Source organism: Calidris pugnax, unplaced genomic scaffold, assembly GCF_001431845.1.
Source record: "Calidris pugnax isolate Ruff unplaced genomic scaffold, ASM143184v1 scaffold70, whole genome shotgun sequence".
Taxonomy (NCBI): domain Eukaryota; kingdom Metazoa; phylum Chordata; class Aves; order Charadriiformes; family Scolopacidae; genus Calidris; species Calidris pugnax.
The window spans coordinates 10,310,455-10,322,972 of NW_015090862.1; the positions used below are offsets into that span (position 1 = coordinate 10,310,455).

General features: G+C 42.6%; 1 protein-coding gene across 1 annotated transcript in view; it reads right to left on the minus strand.

The window, feature by feature from the left end:
- The window catches only part of LOC106889383 (hepatoma-derived growth factor-related protein 3), a 65,283-nt gene that overhangs the window by 4,788 nt on the left and 47,977 nt on the right, over window positions 1-12,518 (minus strand). Inside the window, exons 3-6 of the mRNA XM_014944307.1 lie at window positions 11,171-11,247; window positions 7,797-7,935; window positions 6,372-6,530; window positions 4,616-4,762 (exon numbers count right to left, since the gene is read on the minus strand). Of these exons, the coding sequence (XP_014799793.1) occupies window positions 4,616-4,762; window positions 6,372-6,530; window positions 7,797-7,935; window positions 11,171-11,247 (522 nt within the window). The remainder of the gene's footprint in view (window positions 1-4,615; window positions 4,763-6,371; window positions 6,531-7,796; window positions 7,936-11,170; window positions 11,248-12,518) is intronic.

A 12,518-nucleotide genomic window follows, 5' to 3' on the forward strand; every position in this document is an offset into this window, starting at 1 on the left:
AGCCCTAAATGCTATGCCCTTGATGTCGATAAAACCCCAAACCTGTTATGCAGAACAATCAGTGCTATTCTTGAGAAGTAAAGAAGGAAGAGCAAAGGAACCAAACATCTCAAAACCGCATCAGAAGGACACAATGAACCTTTCTCCAGCCAGTTTGGCCATAACACTTGTCTTTCACAGCAGTAACTGGAATTGTTGCTACCCCACAAGAACATTACAACAAAAAATATGTCCTGGACACAGGCCGTTTTAAATATGTTCTCTCAATTGCAATAGTATCAGATGGCAGTAATTTTGGACCAGATTTTGATCCCCTTATTCATGCTGGCAAGCAGTCACCTCCACAAATAGATCCACTGACTCCCATGTTAGTAACTGATTGTCAGTGTGAGTAAAAAGATCACAGTCCTTTACCCCACTCCAATGTTCGGGCTGTACCAGGAGCAAAAAAAAAGCTATTTCATTTCCAACAAACCTATTATTTTTCAAAGACTCAGTTAAATCATTCACCTCCTGAAAGGCAACCACATGCATCTGTACACAAAGAGAATGCCTCATTTACCAACACAAAGTCCTGACTGTAACTAAAATAATAAATACCAAAAGAAAGAGTTGCCACATACCCTGAGTGCTGACCTTAACATTCAAACAGCCTCTAATAGGGCAGGGACTGGGCCAGCTTTCAAACGTCATTATGTGGGTATCCAGAGAGTAAAAGTAAAAAGCGACTTAGGTGCTCAGTTATAAAGATTCAGAGTTATGCCAGCCAAGAATCAAACACATAAGTCACTGGAGATTTAAATGTGGAATGTAAATCTGCTGCCATGAATTCGCTGATTTATGATCTAATTTTGTACCATAGAAAGTAAACAACACAGAGCCATGAATACATTTCCCCTGGAATACTCTGTTTATGTGGTATTTTGAGAAAGCCAAAACATTTTAGTATTGAATAGCAGAGATTGTCATGGAGGGGTTCTGTGACTCTTCACTTGAGCAAACTCTGGGATGGGCTGTCTTAGCTAATAAATTAGTAGTTAATTAAAATTAGATAATAAAACCCTGAGGTTCAGGCTTTGCATCTTGCTGGGGAAGGAATCAGCCACAGGGCAACAGTGAGGGAAAGAGTCTAAGAAACAGGTAGTGGGAGGACACAATTGCAAACTGTGGCTGAGTCTGAGAAAGCTGATGTGTCTTCTGTTGAGAGTGCCTCAAGAATAGTTGAGAAACTAAGGGATGGAGATAAGAAAGGAAAGCAGCTTTCTCAACCCCAGGGATAAAAAAAAAAATCACAAGTTGAGCCCTTGAACAGTATGAAATTGTCTGAAAAAATATCATAGCTTTGGAAGTACTTTTATTTGCTCTGGGTTTTGAGTCTTTAGGAAGCCATCACTTCACATTTTCAAGCTTTCCTCTACCACCTGGAGGTTAGAAATTTCATTAAACAAGATAGGTGAAGATGCTCCCGCAATCAATTGATTTCAGCCATTAACCCTTCAAGAAGATCCCCATAATGCTGAGGGTAAGAGTGTGATTAAAAGGCAAGGTTCCCTCTGATCATGAGGGGAGATGTGTCTTCAGCCTGCAGTCCAGGCATTATAAAACATAATCACTACCTCATTATCAGCAGTAGTAGTAAGAGAAACGTTGCTTATGTCCTTCAGACAACTTTTATGTGGTCAGAGACCCAGGAGGTGCAGAGCACAAGAGCCAAAGCTCTGCAGGACACAGTCAGAGGGGAGCACTACAAGTAGGGTGGCTTTGCTTGCTGTCTTCTGCCCACCTGCCTTCCACAGCCCTTCCTGGCCTCCACGACCAGGCACCTTGTAAGCAGCTGGTCACAGTGCAAAAACCAGGGGAACGAAACATGCTTATCCTTGAGATTAGGGCTCTGAACTCGTTTTTCTAGTCTCTTTGCCTTCTTGGTACCTTTCCACAAGTTATTTTGAAAGAAACTCTTCTGGCGTGAGTCTCATGCAGCCCCCAACCTCCCGGGGAGGGCTCAGGTTTGCCCCCAGTGTTCTTTTTGGTAGGCTCTTGGCGCCATCTCATGGCCAGACAACCCAGAGAACTGTCCTGAGCCGGGCTGGCCTCACAGGAAGATGAAGTGGTGGAGATGCAGCTACTGTGCTGCACCCTGGGGAGGAGGAAGCCCACCTTCCTCAGATTGCGTGTTCTTGGTCCAAGGCTCTTCTCACAAGCTAAAGGATTCTAAAGAGACCATAATCTCATCTATGATGGTGTTTTAGCAGACCTAGACATCCTTCTGAATTCACATGCGTGAACAAGAGGACCATATCCTAACTCTGCAGGCAGGTGTTGATCTTTTTGATCTTTCTTTCCATAGAAGAAAAGTCCAGGTGCGTGGGCTGGAGGAGCTCAACACCCTGCAGCAGAGTCCCAGTCTGGATGTCCAGCAGAACATGGCTGCAGGACAGCTGGCCCCATAGCCCAGGAGGTCATCTAGGCACACACTGTGTGACTGGCTGTTTAACACCAACTGAAAAAATAAATCTGATTACTCTTTCCTGAGTGCCTTGTGCCTGCTGAAGGCATACCTTGTAAAAAAGACACCTGGTCTGGCTTTGAGGACGCCAGGAGGTAGAGTGTCCCCTCCTGGTCCTAAAAGAGAACTGCGCTACTGACAAAACCTCAAAAGGAACCTGCAGAGGGTTTACATGTGAAATGCTGATTCTGCGGCAGAAATGCCCAAGGTGAAATATTTGGATCAGGATGTGAATTTCTACAAACTTATCAGTGCTTTTATCTCAAGCTGCCCTTAAGACCATCTCTCTTCAGTACATGCAACTAAAATTCCACCTTTCCTATAATGTTAAAAGCACCCAAGATCCAGTTAAAGACTGGTGGTTGAAGTGTGAGGTCAAGCCCGAGCGCGGGGGCTGCAGAAGTCAGGGCAGAGCCAACTCCTCACATGGGTATGACAATGTTCAGTGAGTATTTCTGTGGAGCTGGTGCTGGCAGGAAGGACACAGACTGTTGATGGTATTTCATCCCAGAGGCTAAAATATCTGCAATCCTGAAAATGCTGAATAGCACCATGATGTTCTGGCATGCTGGACTTCACCTCCCAGTGGTTACCAGCATGTCACATAGAGACAGAAGAGCCATAAGAATGTCACCGGTCACAATGCCAATGTCCTATGTGACTTTTTAGCCACTTAGTCTGCGACTGACATAACTCAGTAAGCATTTGGTCCTTACATGGAGAGCATGCCTGAAGTTCACAGGCATATCCCGTCACTGCTACAAACACAGGAAACAAAGCAGGCCCTCCTGAACCTCCTGCCATCTCAGATGGACCTTATGGCCTGTTTTCTCACTCCAATACCTATTTGAAGGCACGAAAGCATCATGGGGTTCACTAGCCAGAATGTGGGTAACACATGCACTGCACCTTCGCCACACTCATCAGCCCCAGGCTCTCCAGTTCTGTGGGTGAGGTGCTGGGAAGGCACAGTCAGGCTCAGTGGCTCCTTCCATCCATCTCTGGCTCAAGCCAACACCTTGTTCAGAGTGAATGGGAGAGGCCCAGGGCACGTTACCCTCCTGAGCCATATATCAGTCTTTATAGGGCAAAGAGCCACAAAACACACACACTGTGCCACAGAGAGACAAGGGGAAAGGAAGCTCTGGGAGGACTCTTTCAGCAGGAGACAACAGCAGCTCCCCAGAGGTTGTGTTTTGTGAGAAAGGGCTGAGCATGCACCTCGGCCATGTCAGACGAGAGCCCGTGCTGGCTGGGTCCCTCTCACACCTGGGGATTCGTGTCACTCAGCAGCTCCTGTGACAGCCCAGCCCCGCTGCTGGCCACGAGGCAGAGCCTTGGCACAGGCACTGCACAAGGACTGGTTCTGGAGCTGGAAGTGCCGGAGGAGGGAGGCTTGTGCTGCTCCAAAGGCACAGAAATAGTAGTGCTTGTCAAAGGTGGCTGACGATTAACCAACTCCCATGCCAACTGTCCTGCTCTGCAGCCTTCCTCTGTGCTGTTGTGGTCACAACAAAACAATATTGATACGAACACACAACTGACACAAACATACAAGGAGATCACATGAACCTGCTCTGGAGCAGACTGTGTATCCCCTCCTTGGAAGGTCATATCCCAAGCAGGACCTGCCCTAAACGCTGCACCACGCAGAGGCCGTAAAGTGCTTGTGAACCCTCATGAACTCCACAGAAGTCAGCGGGACTGCACAAATTTTAAACAACTGTGAAAGGATAAGCAGGCTCCCACTGTTTAGTGAGCCAAAATGCATTACACAAACAGTGTGATTCTGCTCTCACATCAGTTTTGCATCATTCCAGCTCATGGTTTTCAGTAGCTCCTCTCAGCTGACATTCATGCAAGTGTTGAAATAAAAATAATGCTTACAGTATCTTTTCTCATTCAGCTGTTTCTCTAGAACAAAATGTGTACCACTGCAGGAACTAGTCCCATGTTTCTGTTCTAGACACATTCTGAGCACTGAAATGCAATGTACAAAGGTCACCCATGGTACACACAGGTCACTGCAATGCAACACCTTTCCCCTGTCCCTCCAAAGCCCCCCAGTGGGAAACTGCATGAGAAGTGAATTATATTAACGAACATTACCCCTTCACTGGTTTTCTGCAAATCTGAAGAAGTGTTTCTTGTGTCATTGCCTGCGTCCCCAGCATCAGAGCTGCTCTTATTTTCTTCCTCTTTGCAGTCCTTATCATCTTCATCTCCAGGAGATTTCCGTGACTGCTTGGAGGATTTCTAAAATGATCAACAACAAAATTAAAAAGTAAAAACTGAGCTTCAGTCACAGAAAGACACTTTTGAAATGTATATGGAAAGGCTGTCTGATCATGTGGTTCCCTGTTCAAGGTGAATACTGGGGAGGAGATGTGGGGTGAAAAGTGTTTTTCAGGTGAAGCAGTTGGAGTTACCACCATCGGGGAAGCAAAAGGAGAAATTCTGTGTGGAAGACAGGTTGGCAGCACAACTGACTGTAAGACAGGCACAGTAATAGGAGATGGGTATTAGTGTTGGGTCACCTGTAGGTTTTGCTAGTTAATGAAACAGATGGTGCCAGCTTGACAAAAGTTTTGATTAAACACAGAGATGTAAAATGAGAATAACATTAGCAGAGCTGCTTTCCATACTTTTTTTTAGTGCTGTCAGCTTTAATATATTAACATTAAAGCCATGTGGAACCAATACATCTTTTCTGCTCCCTTTATGTTATGCAATTCTACAGTACAAAAGGATAAATTGTGGCATTAAGCCACCATTTTCCTAATCCTCTGTTTGCCCAGAGTCTTCTGGAAAGAAGATAGTAGACCAGACCTGAATTTCTAATGTAAAACACACAATGGGGGTGAAATTACTTAATACGTTTTGTTCAGTGGATGAACCACAAAAACTCCTGCTCTCCCCCAAATTGAGCCTGGATCACATTGTTTGCTTGCATCTTTTAATTTCATTCGGTCTTCACTTTCAGAAAAGAATAACATGAATGTGAATGAACAGGACTACCACACTTCCCACAATTTTTTAAGCAAAGTACAGACCTGGAGGCACACATAGAGGAAGTGACTATAATGTTGCTCCCTTTCAGCCAGGTGACAAGTGAGTAACGTATCTGAACCCAAAGTTGTCACTACATGGGTGATTATCTTCACCAGCCATTATGAGACAGTCTGAGACACATTGCTCTTAGCCTCCTCACACACACTGTTACTCAGATATCAACAGGCCAGGTAGGTACTACAGTGCAGGTCTTTTATCTACCAATGGAGTGCCCTACTCCCCGCTTAATGAATCAGTTCTTCCTCCCTCCCATTCTGTATCCTGCACTGAAGTATTTTACACTCAGCTAAAACAGGAGAAGCTGAGCACAGCTGACACTACCATATCTTTGAGCATGGCATCTGGGGTACTCATCCTGGAGATAGGAGAGGGAAGCTTGAACTCTCACGGACAGGAACCAAACCTGAACTCATGTTTCCCAGGAGGCACACTTCTAATGCTTTTTTTTTTTTTTTTCACTCTTTATGGGGAAATACCTATCTAAGATGATCAAACCTATCAATCCATCTTTGCATGGATTTTCTTTTCAGCCCTTCTGAACTCTTTCCCATACTTTAACTTCCTTCTCAAAGGGTGGCCACTACAATAGGGCAGACTATTTCAACTGCTGTCTCACCAGGGCTGTCTACAAAGCAAGAGCCCGCTTTAAGTAATAGCCTCTTTGCCCGCTTGGACACCATCGTTATGCTTCTGGAATCAAAATGCTGAAGAAGGAAGAGCAGATTGCCATGAGTTGGACAGTATTCTAGTTATAAATGCACATGGGTAACAATGGAAAAACTCAGAAGGTAACCTTTGAAGTGTAGGATTTTTTCCGTTTTGAGCCTGCTTTTTCATTCTTTCTTTTTCCTTTTCCATCCTCTTCTACCCGATCACCTTCCTCCTCACTGCTGGCATCTGCTGTATTTCCTCCTTCTCCTTCAGTTTCTGATGAGCTCTGTTGCTGAATTGCCTTTAAAATAGCAATAAGAATAACAATAATAACGTAAGCAACAAAAATATCACTAAAATCTATTACTCGATTTTTGTTGTGTGTTGAAGACAGAAATACTGGTAACAGACAGCTTACACTTCAATCGTTACAGTCAGGAAGAGCTCAGGTTATTCTTGCAATTATCAAGAAAAAGGGCTGCAGAAGCAATTTTCCAGTCACCACTTGGAAACAGTTATCAGATGCAGATTCTGGGATAGCACGTTCTGAAGGGCTTACACAGAAATGGAAGATTTGATAGCAAAAATGCGTTTGCTGGAGAACTAGGGGTTGCTTCGTGAAGAGATCTGGCATTTTCTACTTCGGGCAAACTACGGAAACTTTTAAACTTTGGCTGCAATAGGAGAGAGTTATTCAGGAGAGACGATGGCTGTTACAACCCCCACAAAGGGCAAGATCTCTATGTTCAGAAAAAGCAAACACTGACCAGAAGGCTGAGAGCGCTTTGACAATCCATCTCCCACAGATTATTCACTAGATTTTTTAAATCCCCGAGTGTATGCAAAACATCTGTAGGGCTGAAAATATGAAACAGGAACTGAGAGGGGCAGCAGCTTGTCTGCAGGTGGTCCGTATCTCTGGTTTGTAAGGTTTTGTGCTAATAATGTAATAGGTGTTCGCCTACTTTTGGAGGTGATTTCTGCCTTCAAAGGACCACATTTTTTTAACGAGAAAAGTTCCTTGGTTTTATACAGCCCACCAACTACTCTTTTCCCCCTCCAGCTTCACTGACTTCTTGCTCTGGACATCCAACAGGGAGAGCTGTTGTACAGCAGCAGCTTAAACGTCCAGCTTCTCACCCCTCACAACTTTGGCAGTGGTGTCCGACGTGTTATACATTACCAATGTAAAAATCAAAAGTGCAGTGACCTTAAGGTCTGTGTAAAACACACTGAACCTGATATAAAAATAAACAACAGAATGAAGAAGTCAGAAATTATTCATGTTTATACTGGAGTAAATAAAACCTTCCATTTTTAATTCAACTAAACCTGCTGCAGAATTTTCCGCTCCACCACCCCAGACTGTCACAGAAAGCGAAGGGCTCTGCAGTGTGATTAAAGTTCAATTTGTCAGAGTGCAGGACCACAGTTGTCTTTACGTTACACAATTACAAAAGCCCAAACCAGGCCCTTCCACATCACTCATACAATGTTTACATTGACAAGAAGTCTTCAAAGAAGAAAACAAAAAAGATATGTAGGAATAGAAGCAAAAGTCATTTACCTGATATCCAGTAAACTTTACTCCAGGGTTGTTTTCTATTTCCCACAGGCCTTCATTAAACCCTTTTCGCTTGTTCGACTTCCCAAACTTATCTTTATATTCTTTATATGGGAAAAGGTCTTTGGGTCCCAGGAACGCGCTGCATTTTAACAAAGGTAACATTCAAAAAATGACTTAAATTCCTCCTCTTCACAAAAAAACCAACATTAACAGTGCAAATGTTTTCCCTGTTCTTCTGCTCATTCCGTCATTTCTTTTTCAGTTTTATTTATTTGTTTGTTTATTTATTTAACACACTGGCTTTGAGTTACTGCTGTGAGTCTGAATTAATGGATTGGCTCACCATCCTTATGTTTGATGTTGCAAAATCATGCTGAGTCTCTCTAGAAACAACTAAAACAAGTCTCATTTATTACATTAAATGCTGCTGAGAACTGGCACTTGAACAGTTTATGAAAGGGATTGTATGACGTAATTGGCTGTGATAGCAAGGGGCCAGACTTCCAATCCTATGCGTTACAAATCCAGAAAGGCCTAAAAATACCCTCTGAAAAGCTAAAGCATGTCAGGAGTGCCTAGAACCCACAAGCCAAAACTTCCCCCTCATACTACTGGACAGAAAAAGCAGTGGCATTTATAATTATCTATACTGCCAGTAAGCCTGGGAGCTTCTTTCTTGCAATAAGCCCCCCACGTGCTAGATTCTGTGCAAACACAATAACAATGTTCTCTTTCCCAAAAATCTTATAATTTCATATAAGAAAAGAAACAATGGGTGAATATAGGCAGATGAGTAATACAAGGAAACAATGAGACACACAGGGTGCTTGTGGCCAAATTGGTTTTTAGCACAGAAAAGGAGGGATTTTGTGCTCTCCTGCAGCCTAAGTCAGCTATGCACTAGGCCAACTAATTTCAGGCACAGGCAGCACAATAATAAAAAAAGAAGACTGGCGAATTATCCTGCTTTTTCTGCATACTTTACAGTAAAATTCTAACTCCTAATATAAAACTGAAGAATGTATGATTTCCTTTTCATTGGGCAGCTATATGTTTACAGTATGTTTACTGTGCTCTGTATCATGGTACTGGGATGGCCACTCATAAGTTAAATTAAAAACAGTGAAGGCAAAATAATACTTCTTTCCCACATGGAAGATTCTGTGTCACCAATGACTGGAGCTGAGCAAGTCACAGTGTCCTTCACTATAATCACTGTCCTACTTTCCTTTGCAATTAATGTTAACTCTGTGGTATCCATTACCATGGGATCTTGGAGCTCCACCATTTACAACACGTTTATTCCCGTAACATCACCACAAGGTTGGGAAGTTGCCCTTTTTTGCATATAGGCTTCTGAGACACAGAGATTTGCCCAAGGTCAAACTCAAACTGAGAGTAGAGTACAAAGGAAAACTCAACTCTCTTCAGCCTCAGTCTAATACCTTAATCACAGAAACATATTTCTTCCTTGCTGTAAACATTATTTCAGATTAATGCCTGATTTATGCCCTTATTCTTCCCAGCATTTGTGAATGTGCAAAGTTTCATTCACTTAAATCACCCCACTGGCCAAGAAGTTTGCCAGTACAGAGCCAACTGGTGGCTAAAGGCATCAGATGACAAGTCTCTGGGGGAAGAGCTTCCTTTCAACTACACAGGAGACAGAATGGCATCCACGTGCAGTTGTCTCATTGAGAAATATCTCAATTATATAATTACAAAGCCAAGAATGCATTTCTACCTGAAAGCCAAACAGCAATTTCCAAACTAACAGATGTCTTGTTAATATTAAAGGCTACAATAGAGTAAGGGATGTGAATAAAGTATTTTATCTATGCTTTTGCTAATACTAAGAGATGTCTCCTAGTTGCGAAAGATACATACAGTTCTAACACAAATAGCAAAGGTAAACTGCATGAAACTTACCATGAGCTACTTTAACTTAACTCAATAGTAATGTATGGAAATGTTTCTACAGCCTTTTATGTAAACACTGAAAAATTGCCTATGTCTTTGTTTGAAATATGTTCATTGCCACTGGGATAGTATAACAGTTTCCAGTGCTCTCCTATGAAACTAAGGGGCTGCAATCTACAGTTCATTTTAACAGTTATGCTTTTTAAAAGATTAAGGTAGTAACTACAAACTGTTTTCCTGTTTCAGATGTTACAGTCAGATCATGGGCTACCGAAATCTCCAAAACAAAATAAATTAGCAGTTTGAGATTCATTCATTTTAGAATAAAAGTGGTCAGAGTTCTTTTTCTCAAAATGTTTCTCAAGGTAAATGTTTCCATTAAAAAAAGAAATTAGATTTTGGGTTCTGATTTTAAAGTATCATAAGTTTATTTGAACTTTATTCTTTTTAGATTGTTTTGTGACAGTAGTGGTAGATCACAATATATCAAAATATCAGGTTGTTTCATTACAGCAATATTGTAACTAAGAGGGTCTATTTTGATCTTTAGTAAGCAGAAACTGCCTTTAAGTATTTTTAAAATAAAATGTGACATATGAGCTATGGGGCTTATTATGTTCTGGAATAATGTTAAAATTTTAAAATAAACAATATATTTTTAATAAAGCTTCAAACCTCTAAAATTGAATTTCAAATGTCATCAGAATTTCATTTTTCCATTTTTCCATTCTTTAAGGAATTCTAGAAAACATGTTCCCTGCAAGTGGGGAAGGAAAAGTTTTTAAATGTAAACATTTCATGCAAAATGGAAACTGTGTTTTTTTAAACTACCTCAGACATAGTTTAAAATAGTAGCTATTACTACGAGACCTAACTTTCCCTGTCTGCTCTGATTCCTTTGTTTCCCTATTAGTTTGGCCACCTCAGCTCTTCCATCCCTTCTGAGAGCTCCATCCTGCAATATCCTCAGCACAAATCTCACAGGAATGCACATACTTTAAAGCTATGCGAGGACTGTGTGAGACTCTGGGGTCTGCTTCCTTTCATTTTACAAACTACCAAGCGAGTTCTCACACAGGACATGAACCCAAACGTGTCTGAATAGAGCAGCCTGACCTCTGCCATCATGTATATCCAAGTAAAAAATTTTTGCCCCTGCATCTGAGTGCAGATGACCCTTTAACAAATTTATGCCAATGCTTTTCTTTAGGGGAAACACAGGTACTGGTTATTATTTATGCTTAGACCATGGCATACCATCCACCCAGTGGCGTTCCTACCCACTTTTAGGTTTTGTTTCCATGTGTTAATACAAATGAGTTGGGTTCATAGGACCTAATTCTAGGCTCCCAATGGCTTCAGTCAAGACTTGTTCCAATACAATCAGTGGAGATGACATTAGCTGCAGCAGCAGAAGATATTTTCAAAGGAAAAGATCATGTTAATTCACTTACGTTTCATGAGTCCCAAAAAAGAAGATGGGATATTTATTTGCTGGAGGCTTCACAGCTCCTTCAGGGAGTTCATCAATCTGTGAGAAAGAAATGGAAAAAGGATTATTCCCAAATGTGGTGTCCCTCATCCAAGAATCCCTACCAATCCATGGAAGCACCAGTGCAGGTATCCCACAGCCCTGGGAGATCCCACTGGGTGCTGGGTGGGGAAAGGATGACGGCTGCTGATTTCTCAGGCAGGTCATACAAAGTCAGCATATGACACTACAGGGAGACAACAGATGACCAAGGAACAGACAAAAAGTTTTAATGATTTCATGGGCATTATAATACACGAAGTCTGCTTAATTTAAGTGTTAGCTTCAGATGCCGCCTCATCAAAGGCACTGAAGCCCAGAGGGTAATCCTGTCTGTCTCACACAGCCACCTAAATAACTTCGGCAACAAATGGGGAACAGATGGTATCTCTGAGACTTTGCAGCCGGAAAACTGGACAATCTCCCATTGGTCCTTCCTGGTGGTGATGGTGGTACCCAGTGCAAAATGCATAACACACACCAGGGAGGAGGAACTGGGACTTTCCTTCCCCTGCAGCACCCTAATAACTGGTTTTGGTCACTGCTCCCTTCTGTACTCCACCTCTTCTTTCACATTTTATCCCTGGCCTCGTGTTCCTCAAGACAGAGCTGCAGAGCAGCGAAGGGAGGGATGGTGACAGTGCTCTCCTGAGATACAGTTGGGATTGGGACAAACGCCTCAGGCTGAGCAGTGCCTAGACCCCATCTTCTGACGTCTGAGTGAGGGCACTGGTCACAGGGCAGGAGGTTAGGCCCATGACTTAGTCTTGTCCAGATCTAACTTTTCAGTTCTCTGCAACAGAAATAAGAGTCCAGGTACCTACCCACATAAACCAGAAACACAGCTTTAAATCAGATCTAAGTGCTTGCCTTCCCAGAAATGGCACTTCTAAGCATATGTGGATGTCTGAAATTAAGGGTCCAGAGAACTCTTGGGCTAAGAGGGAGCCTAATGAGCCTAGGTATCTACAGGGCAAGACCAGAGAGCAGGTGAATGGCTTGCTGCCTGGGTCTCAGGCAACCCAATCTCAACACAAGCATATTGAATCCTGCCAAATGTCACTGGAACTGAGAGCAAAGTGTTGACATACCAATGCTATATGAAATCTGCTCCTCAGCAGAGCATGGGGATGGAACCTGCATGTTTTCACTCAGGAGGCCAGGGCCCACATGTGCTTTCCTTCTCTTTTCCTGCCGAAGGACCCCAAACACTGAATTCTTGTTGATTAATAAACACCAGATTGTTTTCAAAGGATGTTCTCTTTCACTGT